The sequence below is a fragment of the Ursus maritimus genome, unplaced genomic scaffold, assembly GCF_017311325.1.
Source record: "Ursus maritimus isolate PB19 unplaced genomic scaffold, ASM1731132v1 scaffold_4, whole genome shotgun sequence".
Classification (NCBI taxonomy): domain Eukaryota; kingdom Metazoa; phylum Chordata; class Mammalia; order Carnivora; family Ursidae; genus Ursus; species Ursus maritimus.
In genome coordinates this window covers 71,385,668-71,403,238 of record NW_024426552.1, presented here as the reverse complement: position 1 = coordinate 71,403,238, position 17,571 = coordinate 71,385,668, and the positions used below count along the sequence as shown (strand labels likewise).

The 17,571-nt window shown below is 35.9% G+C and overlaps 1 protein-coding gene across 1 annotated transcript in view; it reads left to right on the top strand.

Annotated features, from left to right (window-relative positions):
- Positions 1 to 14,656, top strand: part of OPA1 (OPA1 mitochondrial dynamin like GTPase) — an 84,049-nt gene extending 69,393 nt beyond the window's left edge. The window contains 2 exon segments of the mRNA XM_040621446.1: positions 11,298 to 11,365; positions 13,500 to 14,656. Of these exon segments, the coding sequence (XP_040477380.1) occupies positions 11,298 to 11,362 (65 nt within the window). The 3' untranslated portion in view covers positions 11,363 to 11,365; positions 13,500 to 14,656.
- The last annotated feature ends 2,915 nt before the right edge of the window (positions 14,657 to 17,571 follow it).

The window sequence follows — 17,571 nt, the reverse complement described above, 5'->3', positions numbered from 1 at the left end:
ACAGCACAAAGAATAAAGTAATCCTCAGGGAGAGTCCTCTGTGTTAGAGAAGTAGTTATTTACACACAGAATTCCACATGAGGAGCCTGAGTGGTGTGCTTTCCAGGTTATTGGTGAGAAGATCCAGACTCAAAATGGGGCATTTAGAATAAAGCACATTTTTTTTTCATGGCCTAAGTCTATCTTCTAAAGGCAACATTGAGTATATTGATAAATTGGTACAAGATTAAAATGGAATTTACTTCTCTGTAATCTTACTATAGGCTACTGGTATTCAGTGTTTTTTTTAGCAAGTATCTCCTTTTTGCCTTAAACTCACATTTTAACTTATTAAAAGTAATAATAAAGACAAGAAAGGTCTTTATCATTTTGAAGGTTTTATTTACATGTTGTGATTATGTATATATTGTTGTGTATAAAAAGGCCAGTGTGCATATTTTCAGCTAGACATTCAACTTTTTTCCCTAGCTAATAATGCTTACCACTTCCTTACTGAGAGTCTAGAATAAAGTAACGTCTTTAAAGTTGGGATCAAATTTTGATGTGTTTTGTTTTTTAGTTGTTTTATGTATTCTCTCCATTGCTAAAATGGAAAAAAGTGAAATCTAATCATTGAAAACCAAATCTAATCATAAAACTGTCTACTGGTCAGTGAAACACTATGTTAACAAAATAAAATGAAGCAAGATATGAGTAAATTTGTTTAGAAGGAACGGTCTTGGAGGATGAGTTGGTGCACACTGAACTGGTAACCTCTGGGAAGTAGGGCTCTCGGGGTAGTTGGAGAGGGGCGTTAAAGGCAAAAGAAATTTTAACTGTTTACTATTTTATACGTTTCTAAACTTTCTTTTCCCAAATAAGGTTAATTCAAAATTACCTTAGAAATTTCATATTCTTAATTATTGTATTCATAGTAATGACAAAGCTAATTCATGATACAGTCAATCTTAAAGGTGACCGAATATTTTCCCAAATAATTTCTTGGTGATTGGGATGACAGCAGACATTTCATGGGACTAGATGGTAATTGCTCATCATGGGGTCTTCCTTGGTGGTTGGGGTTCATTTTGAATTCTTCTGATGTCTGGTAAATACCCACTGTGGATCTGTCATCTGTAAATGAATTGAAATCTTTCTTGAACTGGTGAAGTTTTCAAGTTCGCTCAACCTGTGCAAGATAATAGATTTTCCCTGCTTCATTGTTACCTACTACGAATGAAAATGGTCCATTTTAATTTGTCTTAGAACAGCTGTTTCATCTCTTCCTTAGTGTCATGCATCGTAGAAACGAGTTTGCTGTTTTTTATTCCCTTCAGTTAGATCTGTTTCCTGGGTGAAGGAATTCAAGTCTTTCCAACCTCGCCTGTGTAGTCTCCTTGAGGCACCACTTCATTCTCTGAATCATAGGTACAGACTACGTGTCTCCACCAAGTACACTACCAGGATTTCAGGTGTTTGTTTTAATCCCTCTCATTATCACAGAACTAGTACATATGGATGCATTGTGGAAAATTAGAAAACATTGGGCGCGTGGTGGCTCAGTCTGTTAAGCATCTGCCTTTTGACCCCACATCGCGTAGCATCATCAGGCTCCCTGCTCAGTGGGGATCTTGCTTCTCCCTTTCCCTCTGCCACTCCCCCTGCTTGTGCTTTCCTGCTCGCTCTCTCTCCCCCTCTCTCTGTCAAATAAATAAAATCTTTGAAAAGAAAATTAGAAAATACAGATAGCAAAGTTTTTAAAACAACTGCCACTACCCAGAGATAACCACTGTAACACTGTATTCTAACAAAAATTTTAATGTGGTCTTAGGGACATAATTTCTGCACATTTCTGGAACACATTTTTCATGAGATCTTAGCTCGGCCTTCTCTTACACTACCAATCTTCACTTCGTTGCCATTGCTCCTATTTCTGGTCTCTCATTTATCAGAGTAAGCTAAATTTCTCCTCTTTTTCTTCTAGTTACTTTAAATAGGTCAGGTATTCCAAAGGCTATGTTGTAGTAAAACACACAGAAAATCACTCTGCTTTGAAAGTTAAACCCAGGACCCTGGCACTTCCTGTGTGTGCTTATGCCTCATGTCTGTCCTTTCTCCAAAGATGTTCACGTCATCCCCATCTTAAAACCACTGGATTAATTCTTCCACGTACTCTGCCTTGATCTTGACTTTCTTACCTAGAAAAACCCTCGAATGTTTGCCTGCTACCGCCACTTTGAACCATCCACTCTCTTAACTTAGTAATCTTTTATTCTCACTTCTGTCAAATTTGTTTTTTCAAGATTGCTGACAATCGAGAGAAAGCAGTGAGCCAGGCGAGCATTAAGGAATAGAAAGTCTATATTCCCATGTAACTGCAGCATTTGGTACTTTGGGATCCAAATCCTGCTTGGAGCTCTACAACTGTCTCTGACATTTGTATAGAGCTTTGCACTTTACAGAAAGTGTTACGTTTGTCCATGTTTGCCTTGTAAAGGCATATGAGGCCTGTAAGGTATTATCCCCCGTTGTTCAGATGGGGAAGTTAATGTTCATTGAGGGAAATGGTTTAGCTAGTTACATAAATATTTATGGCAAAGCTGGGGCTAACAACGTGTTAGAGATAGTATCTTCTTAGATTTGTTTTGGGATCTGCTCATTTTTAATCTTTGGGTTTGTACTTGTGGGTGACCAAATTCATATAATTTGACTTCCATTTTTGTATCATTTTCAATGTCCTAGTTTTTGAGCCTACTCTCCTAAACTAATTATTAAGAATCTAGAACAATGAATGTGTCTCCTAAAGACATGTAATGGTTTCATTCTTCAAAAAAGATAAATATACAGGATTATAAATCTGTGTAATTCTGTATTGGTATTTCAATTTTGTGATTTTTCCTTTTCTGTAGGAAATAAGAAATTGTGACAAAATGTAAAGGTGATTTTCTGAATTAATGAATATGTAAAACTGATTCTGAAGTTGTTTTTTTTTCTTTGATCCTTATTCTGACTTCTGGAACCAACATCAACAATGATACCTCTTTACAAGATCGTAGTGAGAAATAACTGAGAACTTACGGAATCAGCCTAACAAAATATGAATTCCTGTTAGCCCTTCCTGTGATAAGTTTAATAATAATCCTTTGTCCTAGTGCAGCATCTTAGTTAAGAAGTATCATTGTATTTCATTTTTGTTTTTCATCTCGCTTAATTCATAACTTTATTAAAACCTGCAATTTTTAGTTCCATATTTTTTTCATAAACTTTTGGTTAGGTTCATAAATCAGAATTATAGTCTCTATTCTCATATTATTTTCCTTTACTTTTAAAAATTACATTAATGAGCTGACTGTTTAAGAATCATTCTCAGGATTCATTCATCTGTTACGCCTCCTTTTTAAAGCTTCAGCACTAAAGGTCTTTTGACAAACCAATATTTATAACAGTTTGACAGCAGGATGAGGAACAGCGTTTGTCTTTGTAACAGCTTGAAGAAAGACCCTTTCCAGGACCCAGTCATGCAGTTACAATCTTGACCTCTTTCTTATGCTGGGAACATACATACAGCACCACCTCCCATGTGTTTTCTTGTCCCATTGACTGTCCATTCACTTCCCATCTGTTTTGCAGTCTTAAAGGAACAGAAGGGGCCCTCTTCTTAAATCTGTCTTCGCAGGTGATAAATGATGTCCTGTCTCTTTAAGGGCTGCCTGGGTGGTTTTCCTTTTCTGAAAATGTTTCAACTTTCCTTCTAAAAAAATTCAGAATAAAATATACTTTTAAGAAGAGGAAAATAGAAAAGAAAAAAAATGATGGATTATTTTTAAACTTTCTTAATTGATTGGGACCGAATATTTTGTTGGTCATTGTGCTAAAGATTATTTAGCCTTCTCAATGAATTACCTAAATCATATTTTTGAAATTGTTTTGATGTTTAGGTTATTCTGTGGAAGCAAAAGGAATGTATTCATTTTGAAATAGTGTATTTATTTAAACTTTTGGGGGTGGGGCAAATAAAGCAATGTATCATTAACGACTTAGTATATAAAATAACTTTTAAAGATTTTTTTCACCATAATTTGAGTTAATTGATGTAATTAATACGGAACATTTTATGTACTGGATACAGAATAAAATAATTCACAGGTGATGATTAATCTTATGCTAGAATCTAACTTTTACATTTAAAAGACCATCATGAATCCCATAAAAATTTACTATTTTTTCTTCGATTGCTAAAAAGAAATGCTTTAAGTATACATATTTATATCATTGGATTTTCCAAAATCTTTTTCTCCCATGCAGAAATTACTTATAGAAAGTTAATAGGACAAATATTGTACCCCCCAAAATGTTTTTAAATTACCGATTTTAAAAAAGACCACTTTTCGAGTTGTATGATGTATTATGTGAATCAGCCACCTAGTGGTACATCTTCTATGAACTCGTTTTTAAGCTTGTTTATTAATTCCCTGCCCTATTTCAAAAAGGATTTGAGGCAGCTTGCAACCATCTATCCTGTATAAAATATAAGAATGCTTAAGTGGAAAATTGGGTGAAAGGAAAGAGAAAGTTAAGACAGGTGAAATAATGTGAAACTTGGGATAAGATTGGTACCCCTCAAAATACTTGCTCAGAGGTTCTTCTGTTTTGCAAGTAACCTGCAAATTTAGTTCTGAGTTTCCTAGACGGCTGATGCAAAATGGAAGGCAAAGTTGATTTTGTGGTGTTGCTGGTGGCTGTCAGACACAGCGGTTGCTTAGTGGAAGCATGGGTGTTCCTGGTACCCAGTGCCTGAGGGAAATTTCATCCATACTCACAGACAGACACTGAATTATATGATAGAGTAAATCAGATGACTATATATAATCATGAACTTCATGGGGCTCTTTACTTGGTTTCGGCTCAGTGTAGACTAAAAACATAAGCAGTTCTAGGTGAAATCAAAATGCTGCAGTCCAGATACATAGCTGTTTGGCTTATCTAAAGATGAACTCACATAGTATCTAATATCTAGGATCCCCCATACAGTCTTCCATACATATGATTTCTTTTTTTTTTTTTAAAGATTTTATTTATTTATTTGACAGAGATAGAGACAGCCAGCGAGAGAGGGAACATAAGCAGGGGGAGTGGGAGAGGAAGAAGCAGGCTCCCAGCGGAGGAGCCTGATGTGGGGCTCGATCCCATAACGCCGGGATCACGCCCTGAGCCGAAGGCAGATGCTTAACCGCTGTGCCACCCAGGCACCCCTATATATATGATTTCTTTTTGCAGCTGAGCCTTGTAATAATCAGGTAGCAGAAAGTTCAAGGTTTTATACTCACTGACAATGACAAACACCTGGAATGGAGCTGGTCTATTAATTAAGGGGCAGATCCATAGCATTAATAGTTAGCTGAGATGAAATTACAATTTCCATCTACTTATGAAAGTGAAAGACCTGAGTGTAAGGCTACTCTGTGTTCATTCATACTGAAGTCTTTTGGAGAATTAGCTTTAATATATCACGAAAGTGTTTTAAGAGGTTTTGATTATATTGGGCAAAAGAGCCTGGTAGAAACACTTGCAGTTAAAAGTTTTAAAAAAGAAAGAAAAAAAGAGAGGGGGAAAGAAAGCAAGCCGAATTTACCGACAAGTCACTTTGAGCTATTTATATATTCATCAGACCTAAGTTGTAATTTATTTCATAGACTTTCTTAAGGCAGCTTTCTTTCTAAATCATGTTGTTTCGGGGGTCTGATTACACCAAATTTTTAAAATAGTCATCTTTAATGTTTGATTTATGTTTTGGTAAAGTAGATTACTCAAAAGTGAATGAATATTCATAGACGTCTATTGCGTAGCAAGTTCTGTGCTAAGCCAAGTGATAGTAAATGACACTTTTTTGTATGTAGATAATTCATGCAAGCAGTTCCACATTGATTCCAGGGGGGTGGGGAACAGTATAAAACTGATGTTTCTAAAATTATGTAGCCCTGTGACAATAATATTGTCATTTGTGATTGAATTTTTACTCAGCTTAATGTCAAATAAATTTTTAAAAAATACTAAGGAGCAAACAAAACAATTAAGTTTGAAAAGATGCAGTTAAAACATAGGACCAGTTAGAATAGTACATTTCAGTCCTAAGTTTTAAAGCAATACAGGCTTTGAATTCTTCTGGACATATTCCCTAACTAAAGAATATGTCCCTTCTGGACATACTCCCTAAAGAAACTGGGGCTGTGACCTGACTGTGATCATGAAGTTAAAGGCAAAGCTGAGACTGGAAGCCTTGCTGCTGACCACGTCATAGAGCTTTTAATCCATTATGTTCTCATTTTTATAAAAACCATATAAAATTACTACTCCATTGATTATTAGGGGTGTTAGTCCAGGGATTTCTAGCGTTTGTTGTCATCAAACACTGCTTTCATTGTGTACTCCTGGAAAGTCTATGTTTCGGAAGATCTGTCTACAGTAATATATTCTTTTTCATTAGAAACATCAAGTTATAACTTCTGTCAGCCTAAATAATAATTGTTCTGAGAGTAGATGTAATTCCAGCCAAAGATTTCCATATGAACTTTTGAGACAATGGAAATAACGCAGACAACTCTATTACCACCTTCAGCAGACCCCTAGAAGTCAGGGACCCCACCTTTGAAATTACTATATCAGTCTCAAACAACTTTCCAGAGCATAGGAAATGATGCCTCCTTTTTCTGTAACAAGCAGAAGTATTCTGTTTGTCTTCATTAATGAGTCTGTTTAAAAATAGTCATGCCTGTTTGTAGTCATGCCTTGTTGTAGGAAAACTACAGTGCCAAGATTCAGAAGAGAAGTATTAGATTTAGCTATACTCCTTTGACTGTCTCTTTGGTTTTTCCTCTCATCGACTGTAAAAGGTGCATATTTTTTCTTGTGCTTAATCTGTTTTGACTATACCTTTGAGAATCTTAAATCTGGTCTCTTGTTTGGTTGGTTGGTTTTTTTCCATGTTTCCCTGTACTCTAGATAATTCCTCTAAATACTGAACTTCTAAAGAACACTTACAGTATAATTGTCTAATAAAAGGCAAACCTTTTTAGGAGCAACATATATTACATGTTAAGAACTGTTCCTTTAGTGAACAGCTTTTTTACAGCAAAATCTCACCCACAAGGTGTCCTCAGGCTTGGTACGACGTATGTATGCAGCGTGTTCTAAAACAGTTCTGTCAAGGTACATTTTGATCTTTGGATGTGTGGTTTGCTTAAAGTACACTGCATTAGTAAGTTTGCAGTTTGTTTCTTTGTGCTTTCTTTAAAAACCTCAGAAGTTGTAAAAGATTTATTTCAGCACATGTGGTAGTGTTTTGTGTGTGATTCTTTGTTCCTATTCTAAACTGTTATTAACCACTGAAGTGAACCTTCTCCCAGGTTTGGCCTTTCGGTATTCACAGTGCATTCAAAACCTAATTACAGATTAGTCTATATTTGAGACTTTTAGAGTAAGTATCAGAAGATTCAAAGAGAAATTGAGAGTAGCAGTATCATTTCATGGGGAGATAAAGAGACCCAAAACATGAATGGGTGTCAAGTCATCTGAAGAAAAGAAAAAAGAGAAGGAACTTCATTCACTGAGAGGGACGGTTTATGAGGTGGGGATTATGGGAATATTCATGACTCAATCAAGAAGCACAATGAATTGATGTTTGAAATAGTTCATCTTTTAAGTAAACATTGGATAAATGGAAAGTAGACTCCGTATTCACTCCATGTAGAATTGCCTATTTCAGAGCCGAAATAGCAGTTCAAACAGAAATAGCGGTTTGTTAATCCCTTCCTGAGTTGGTTTAATTTATCAAGTTAATCTGAAGTTTTATAAGAATTCTCTAGCTATAAATATTTAGTGCAAATATTTAATGGAAAAAGGAGTTTGTTTTGTAATTAGCCATGCTAATCTATACACACATTTTCGTGGGAAAGTAATTTCTAAATCGTAAGATAGTTAAATACAGTAAGATCTTAGAATCTGAAAACACTAATACTGGGACATTAATTTGGAAGGATCAGAAAATAGAAAGTTTTAGTTGCTAACACTTAATTTTTATGGACGACTCTTTCCTGTGTGCAGTTAGATGGCATAGTTTGTATATAAGAAGTGCTGAAGACTTAGAATTTAAAATGAATTCAAATATAGGAAATAATGCTGTTTATTATTTGCAATATAGCTTCTTTGCAAAGAATGAAATCAGTCTACTTCTAAAGCTCTGTGTTTGTGTTTGTGTGTGTGTGTGTATGTGTGTGCGCGTGCGTGCAGTCAGCATAGTCTTCTTAATAAGGTGAAATAATTAAACTGAAGTTTTTCTTTCCACTGGTATTATATCGTTAGATCTGAGTATTCTCTGTTCCATGTTGCTTATGTGGTTCGGGTGACCCACCAGCTCTCCTAGATCTTCATTGTCAGTGCGTATGTGTCCTGCTTCCTATTCCCACGCTGGCTCTAGTTCTTGTGCTCCTGGCTTCTGCCCTCTTGGTCATTGGCATAACACCCAGAAAGCCTGTCAAGTGATATTTTCCTTCTTAATAACCTACAGCCTTTATTGTCTGTGCTGTATTTTTGGAAACTTCACTTACCACCTGTCAAGTATTTATTGAGCGTGTATATTGAGTTTGACATTCTTGTAAACACTGAAGATGCTGAACTTTTTTTGTCCAGTTTCATACTTTTTTATTATTTTCCAAGGATTTCTTCAAATGTATGTAGATCTAAGTCTCCTCAAGAGGTAATAATATTTATTATATGTCTTTAGTCATTCCTAGGCACAGAACTACTTGGGAGTGTGCATGATAACTAGTCCATTCCCTAACTTTTATCACAGTGTGTCTTATTTCACATAAAAGGTAAAACAACAAATATACTTGACATAATAACATTTGTTTTGTTATCAGAGTCTATATATGGTAGCAGCTCTAGTATGTTTCTGAATCAGAGGGATGTCACAAAGCTAACTCTCCAGGCTTAATGTCCTCATCCTTGGGAGTGACACCTTTGGTCGTATGAGGACTTGTGGGATTTAAAATCATCCCAAATATAGTAGACTCTTCATAGACTTAGAATGAGGTAAGTGGGGTGGTCAAGGAGTTCTTCTCAAAGGCAGGATAGCAGCCGTGTGTCCATGTCACTCCATTAAGTGCACTGTATAAAATGAAGGAACAAACACAGGAATGAATTTTTAAATTTAGTGTATAAAGGATACATTTATCACAATTATTCTTTTTTCTTTTAACGTTTACCTCCACCCTCTCCTCTGCTCATCTCCCCCCATTACTTCCCAGTTACTTATTGAAATACCCTTTGTGTCATCCTTGAGGTTTCAGAGTAAAGTGGCACGGTGTCCTGGTACTCTATTTGTAAAATTCGTAAAAACAGCTTTTTGAAAGGGAAATTTGGCAATTTTATTCTGTGGTTTTCTTATTAAAGTTAGTTAAATAAGTCTTTTACTTTCATTTGGGAAAAAACATTGCGTATCTCTAATTTTAGAAGAATTTGAGCTTGATTCAGACTCCACAGTTAGACACCTGCGCCAGAGTGGCCCTTGGTCTCTTTCAACACAAACAGATCTTGCTCTGAACAGTCTCTTGTGAGTGATGCTGCTGTACCAGCCGCTCCCAGATCGTCTATCGAGCTAAGGATGGAGGTCATGGGCAGGGCACAAGGATGGGTAGAGCTGGCCCTGCAGCTGCCCGATCATACGCAGATCGTGGAGCAAATAGAATCAGATTTCCTCTCTTTATACAGTCCGGCTTTCCCAAGTAGAAGTAGTTCTCAGTGAAATGGTTAGAGGAGCTGCCAAGGCTTTGAACACCTGTTTTAGATTTCCATGTGTTGTGCTCTTTAAGGCAGATGATTTTTTAAATACCCTGTTCATTTCCAAAATTCTGTGAGACAACTTAGAAAACTTTTCACCTACTCTCCCCTTTTTAAAAAAAACTCTTCAGCCAATGAACTGCACTATGTGGAACTCTCTAAATACTCCCTGAAAAAACTAGGTGAAGCTGTTTCTAAGCAAAAATGAATTAATTTTAAAAAGAAGAGTAGGGCCTTATTTTGAGAAAGGATGTATATTTTTGGTTTGACTGTTCTTTTACAGATAGTACAGACTACCAAAAAGTATAGATAAACACAGAGTCTGCTGGAGGTTCTTTCCCTCTCCCTTTGCCCCACCTCCCGCTCAGAAGCACTCTTCCTCTCTCTAAGATAAGTAAATAAATAAATAAATAAATAAATATTTTTTAAAAAATACAAATGTTGAATATAATAATGATTTTTCTATAGATATAATACAGAATGCTTTATAGTTTTGCCTCTAGAGCAATAGTTTTGAACCAATCACTTCACTTTAATTGATAATTCCCACTAATATGTAGAATTGTGTTAAAAGGATAAAAATATTTGTTACTGTGCTTAGCACAAACTGTATTTTAAAGGGGAGTTGCATAATTAAGTTAGCAATGAAGTAGAATAAATCACAACTTCCATTTTTTTAACATTTGGAGATTGACACGTACTGTGACTAGTTTATATCTGTGAAGGAAGTCTTTATATTTCAAAGAGAAGTTATAGATTTTATTTGGAAGTCTATAAACATGAAAATCGAAAATCAAATAAGATAATGTAAGTCTGTCTTTAGTGCCTGTAGTGTTTTTAAACTTTATTCATTTTTGTATGTATTTTTGAAGTGCTTTACCCTTTTCATGTTTGTTGCAAATATCTCCTACAATTTCTTTTATCTATTTTGACATATGAAGTATACATTTTAATGTGGTCATACTGGTAATCTTATCCTTTGTAACTTTTCCCATTTATCCTAGAAAGTCATTTTCCAGTTTAAGGCCTGTTAAATGCTCACCTGTAGTCTTTAGTTTTTAAAAATGGTTTCATTATTTTATTTTATATTTTGGTCTGTTCCAGATATTGCTGAGTCCTTGGTTGGACTCCAGAGAATCTGAGAACTCCTTAAAATTCTGTACGCAATTACATATGTATCTATACATACATTTTTCTGTGTAAGATTCCTTAACTCTTACTGCATTCTGAAAGGGGTCTGTCACAAACCCCACACACATTCCCTTTCCAAAAGGTTGTTAAGAGCTACTACTACAATCCGTTTTAACCTTTTTTGGATATAAGGTGGTGTGGGGTGCTAAAGTAATTTTTTTCCCTTTTCCCAAATAGAGTATCCCAGATAATTATCCAATACTTATTGGATAATTATCTTCTAAGATTTGTGTTGCCTTTGAAAAATAAATTCACTTTTAACTAATTTATTATCTTTTTTCTCTCTGCAGAGAAAGTTAGAGAAATTCAAGAAAAACTTGATGCTTTTATTGAAGCTCTTCATCAGGAGAAATAAATGGTAATAAGTTAAATAAAAGTCCTCTCACTGCATTGGTACTGACTAGATGCAAAATTTATATTTTTTGGCTTATTATTATAGTTTATCATTGTACTTGACTATATCCTGCTTGTTCCTTAATAACAATTTTAATGGCAGGAATCTCTGAAACTAATTCTACATTTCACATGTATAATGTTCCTTTTGAATACTTGATTGTCTTCTGGCTGAACTGAAAATATCCTCTAGAACTCATTTTGAACAGAACAAAGGTAAACAAAGCTAAGCTGTTTCATAATATGCATGTGGCTCGTAAGTTTTCTGCACGTAAAGAAGTGAACTGTAGCTCTCATTATTTTCCTCATTGTTCACATTCCATGGATAATTATGTGTATGTTAAGTTGCAAAGCATTTACTGGCTTGACTGGTAATCCTAACAATTGTTCTTAATCTTATTCTCTTATGTTTAAAAATATTTCTCCTGTGTAAAATAACTCAGAGAGCCTTAGAATGGAGTATTCTTCTGAATGTGTGGACTCTTGTCTAATTCTATATAGTCTGGCTTTGGAAGCATGTTCCAAATAAAGTATTACATATTTAAAGACTTGCCTTAGTAGCTTAGTAACCTGCTAATTATTGCTAAAGAATTATAATTAGTGAGTCTTCTGCTTTTATTGAAGAAGTTGAGAAAGGGAAAATGCTATAATTAAGACATTATCATCTATTTAAAATATTTAATTAATCACTTTATCTGTGAGCCCTGCCCTGTAGGCAGCCTGGAACACAATCAGAACTGGAAGGAATAGAAAAGTAAAAGATTCCCTCCCTAGCTGCATTCATTTCAGAAAAGGCCCTTTAACCAAACTACCTGTTTGCCTCTACTGGAGGGGCAGTATATTGGAGAAAGCAAGCTAGAAAAGGAAGCACAGCTCAGAGGATTATCACTCAGAGCAGCATCCCAGCAACGAGTAAGGGAGGAATTAGAAAGCTTTCCAGTAATGCTGTGTTACTTAGTTCTGTCTCTCTCCCTGAAGTTAAGACGAATGTATATATGGATGTGTACAAAATGCATCTAGAAACTAAATATCAGTCATCTTGAACACAATCCAAAAATAATTCATTGTTTTTAAGTGTTTATGTTCATAAATGTTTTATAAAACTTCAATGTATAAAAATTTTCTTTTAAAGCCAAAAGGTTGTTGTATCTTCCTCGTTGTTATAATTACTATCAATAATTAATGTTAGAAATAAACATTTTGAGAGCCTTTTTGATATGGAGATTCTCCTCTTCAGCACCAAAGTTCTCTTGAAATTTTTGTTTGTAAATGTGGTTCAGGGTGGTGGTGGGGGTGGGGGGAGAAAATTCATGAAAATCACAGAAACCCAGTAAAAATATAAGCTGCATTTCTGTCTTTAATGAAATGAGGAAGCCTAAAGCCAGCCAGTGTTTTACATAGTGGTCGGTGTCACTTCCGTAAGCTGGTCGGTGTGACATCTTAGTGTTACCATTGCTACTGGGAACATGCCTTTTCCTGCCAGAGTGTCTGTCTCAAGTGGAGGCCAGGGCAGTCCCGAGAGCTAAGTTGTCTGTGAGGAAACCATCCCAGTTCTTTGTTCCTTACTTGGCTTTGGTCTCTCCGGCCCTTTCCAACCCTTGGGGTTTATAACCCTGTGAACTGTTAGTAATTCTGTTTTGTACCGTGCATATCCAATGAAAAGAATAAATGTGGCAAAATGAGAGGGAGTAGCCTTGCTTCATTCTGACCATTCTATAAGAGTTACCAGGAACTTCAAGGAATAGTTTCTTAACGGTAGTTTTAACATGTGTGGAGTTCCTTAGCCTGATAGTTTTAAGTACTTCATTCTGATAATTGCTGAAGATGTTCGTATGCAACACAGTCATACACAGATGACTTTGTTGATTGATTTTAATATGTTTTTAAATGTTTTCCATAAAAAATAAATTACATTATTTTTTGATTCACACATCATGTTAATAAAATTGTTCTATTGTTAAAGTAGGTGATATTTTGCATTTAATAAAACCAGCAGACTGTTAAGTTTCAGTATTTTTATGATCATGCAGCAGTAAAGTTTAGAAATTTTGCATTTGTCTCCTCATACCTTAATTTATCAAATGTGTTTATTTTTGCAGAATCCTACTCATAATATAATCACCTCTGCATACATGTGAAGAAAGAAAACTCCAAAAGTCTCTTGTCCTGCCTTTTTTCCTTCTGCTATTCCACCTTTCTAAACATAAAATAAAGTCATGGGATAAAAATAATTTATGCGTGTTCGAGGCACTTTAACCATCAGTTGCCTTTCGAATGCAGGAACAGTGGACATGGCATTAAAGTCCTATTTTAATTGTATTGAAGTGACAAATTGAGATAATACAAGAGGTGTGGCCGTTAGATTCAGTCCTTGAAGATAAGAAGCTTGCTCTCCTGCTCGTCTCATTTGTGGTAGCACGTTCAACTAATTCATTAGCTGGTGTTACCCAATGTGAGTTTTTTTCTGGGGAAAAAATGCCAGGTGTTGTGAAAAGCTATCAATTGTATATAAAATGATGGTAACCCACTAAGTTGTTGTCTGTATCTGTAATGTTCTATGTGCAGTAGCTATCTGATTATGGAAATTCAGTTTACATTTATCATGTGAAAGAGGACTAGCTAACAGAAGAGTGCCTCAAATAGGTGAATTCGGATTACAAGTCTGGGTACGTTCAGTGAAAGAGGTCTCACCCTTCATAGCCAGCCCAGAGGGCTGCCTTAGAAGCGGAGTTGGCAGTGGCTTCCCTGTTTGCTTCAGTTGACCGTTTTGTCCTTTCTGTACCCATTTGAAATTCATTCAGTTTGGATGTCGTATAGGTAAGCTAGGTTCTCTGTTAGCTGTGGGTTTTTTGAACCTGTTGACAGAGCTACTGGGTTGTGACACAGGGTAAGGAAGATAAAGAATAATGAGTTGACTAATTTCATTTAGACTGTTGTCAAGCACTTCAGGTGGGCTTCAGGAAAAGGCTTTAGACATAAGACTATTTGAAATAGAAATTGTTTCAACAGAATAATGTTGACCATCTCCCTCTTAGCTGAAAGTGTAAAGAAAAACGTAAAATTTGATTCATTGCAGTTCAGTTATAGTACCTTCACAGCATTTTCATGTGCTTCATACAAATACTTTTTTATTGGCTAATGGATGTTAAAGCAAAGAAATACGCCATTTTTGACTTAAAATATCTTTCTTATTTATTTCTGCTCTTTGTTGCCATTTCATTAAGCCTTTAATATTCTAATAAAAATGCCCATTGTGTGACAGTTTTTATTTTATAGTTCATTTTACAGCTTTTTTAGAATTATGTTTTGGTAACAGTTCCCTTGCCACCCCACTTTTTTTTTTTAATTTAGCATCAATATATTCTTCATTGTGATTTCACTCGGGATCTGAGGACACTCACTATACAAAGTTGGAAGGATATCACAAAATATTTCAGAAATTGAGAAGTGAGTAAATATTTGTTTTACATTGTTTGATAAGGAAGGTAGATCCAGTTTTACACAGCTGGTGGTGGTGTTCATTGTTACTTGGTAGATGAGGGTCAAGAACATTTCATGTGTCTTTCAGCTCTAGGGCTGGTGGGTGAACAGAAAGGGAGTAGAGCCGCCCCCCACCCCCTCCATGTTCTGTGCTGAGTTTGGAGATGACCTCACTGGTTAATTTCCTCTGACCAGTGCTGCTTGGTGGTAACTTCTCACTGAAGCAGGCACCATGCAGTTATTAATATTTTTGTAGTTGCAGGGGCACCTGGGTGGCACAGCGGTTAAGCGTCTGCCTTCGGCTCAGGGTGTGATTCCCGGCGTTCTGGGATCGAGCCCCACATCAGGCTCCTCCGCTGTGAGCCTGCTTCTTCCTCTCTCACTCCCCTTGCTTGTGCTCCCTCTCTCGCTGGCTGTCTCTATCTCTGTCGAATAAATAAATAAAATCTTTAAAAAAAAAAAAATAATATTTTTGTAGTTGTAAAACAGAGCCACTTTACAACTATAAATCTATTTCTAAAGAAATAGGACCATGTTTGTTTGTATGTGCTATGGATAGGAAAAAATACCCTTAGCTGTTATTTCTGTAGATTTTTCCCAAGCAAAAGGCTGGCGTTAAGTCAGTACTTTTTTCACATCTCTTTGTATAAATTTAAGAAATGGGGATGGGGTGTCTTAATTTTGAGATCACTATTTGTAGATTAAACATGCAAATAGATGATAAAAATTGTGATTAAAAATCCCATGTAAGAGTCCAGATACCCCCTCGCCCCCCACAGTAATATGACTTCTTTCTTTCATGGGCTACATATTTTTTTTTTCCTTTTTAGCTGATCTCATTCTAAGCGTGCTTTTTTTTTTTTTCTTGGAAGTTAGGTTGATGCAGATGTTAAAAGAAAAAATAAAATTCGGATTCTCAACAGTAAACCCTGTGTGTTGTGTCTGTAGTTCAAAAATTACAAATGATTCAAATTTAAACAAATCACTTCAGAAATTCAATGTACAAGAGTTAAGTTCTAACTCAACCAGGAATCATTTGTTTTTCATGGCAGAATTTGCAAAGAATAGAGTGAACAAAGCCCTGTATGGAAGACTGAACACCTGTAGATAGATTGTATCTAACATTTACTCGGTCAGGATATCAATTTTAAAACTCCGTATTGGTAGGCAATGCACAATAGGAAACAAGCCGTTCTTGCTGCTTCCCAGTTGAATCAGCTGAGCTATGGCTATAGGTGGAGCAAGCAGCCTTTCTTAGTAGCTTAATTATGTTCTCTCCTCTTTGTATTCCGTATTCCCCCCCCTTTTTCAGCTTTACTCCAGTGGACTCCTTCCCACAAATAATTTGGCCTCCAAATGCAAATGAATAGAGTAAAAATGAGTAGGGAACATTGCAGAGTGGTGCTTCCTAACCGTATAATTTGGGAAATTTACATATGATGATAAGATTCAGAGTGTAGGCTTAAAAGGTAAATCCCTTAACTAGTTGATAATTTTGTATTTATTTATTTCAGATGTATTTATCTGCAAAAAAGAAATACGGTATTTTAGTTTTCCCGTAAGAGGGATCAAAATAATGCATTTTATCTCCGTTCTCTAAGCTGGTGTTTGCTGTAGTCTCAGGTGCTTTAGCAGTATAGACATGTGCTTACAAATACACTTACTTTTGAATGATCATGGCTATGTGTTTAAATATTTAAAGCTTAACCTTGTTTTCACTTGTGCACTGTGAATGACCTTTGTATTATTTTTTAAAACCGTGCTCCATGTCGGTGTTATTGCGATGATATTTCGCCTGTGCTTAATTAAGGTCGTTTGTGTAGATTAGTAATTAAAGATATTTAAATCATGTTATAATTTGATATTGGAGAGCATCTTTTAACTTTGTATTAATGAGGGGGTGAGAGAGAAAGAGGAGAGAAAGAGATCTGTCCACCTAGGGTCGTAATTTGACTTCACGGTGTAACCAAATTCATGGGCTCACAAGCCATTCAATGTGGCTCTTCTCTGAATACTTCTATTTCACATGCTTCACATTTCACACTTGTAATCCATGGTCAGACAATGCCTTTTTTCTTGTCTTGATACTTGTCAAAGCATTTTGGTATTTTCTTTGATAAAATATATTAAAAATGTCTTTTAATTGGATTTTGCTGCCACGGCCATCGTTTTCATTAATGATGCTAGCATGTGCATTTGTACAGGGGGCTTATTAAAAAGTCATACCTAAGTCTTGGGGCGCCTGGGTAGCGCAGTCGTTAAAAGCGTCTGCCTTCGGCTCAGGGCGTGATCCTGGCGTACCGGGATCGAGTCCCACATCGGGCTCCTCCTCTAGGAGCCTGCTTCTTCCTCTCCCACTCCCCTGTTGTGTTCCCTCTCTCGCTGGCTGTCTCTCTCTGTCAAATAAATAAAATCTTTAAAAAAAAAAAAAAATGTCATACCTAAGTCTTAGAATGGGAAAGAACCTTAAGGATCCCTTACTTCCACCTGCCACCTTATTATGAACTCCCGTTTCTTTTTTTTTTCTTCCCAGAACTTTGCTCCTAACTGATGCTTATTAAATGTTTGTTGATCATTTGATGTGTAAAATAAGGCAGAGTATAGGTGTGTCTTCTCCAGGATTCTTATGGTTGGCCGAAGTCAAAATGAGGGGAAGACTCGAAGGCATGATTGCTTCAGTAAGTAGTACAT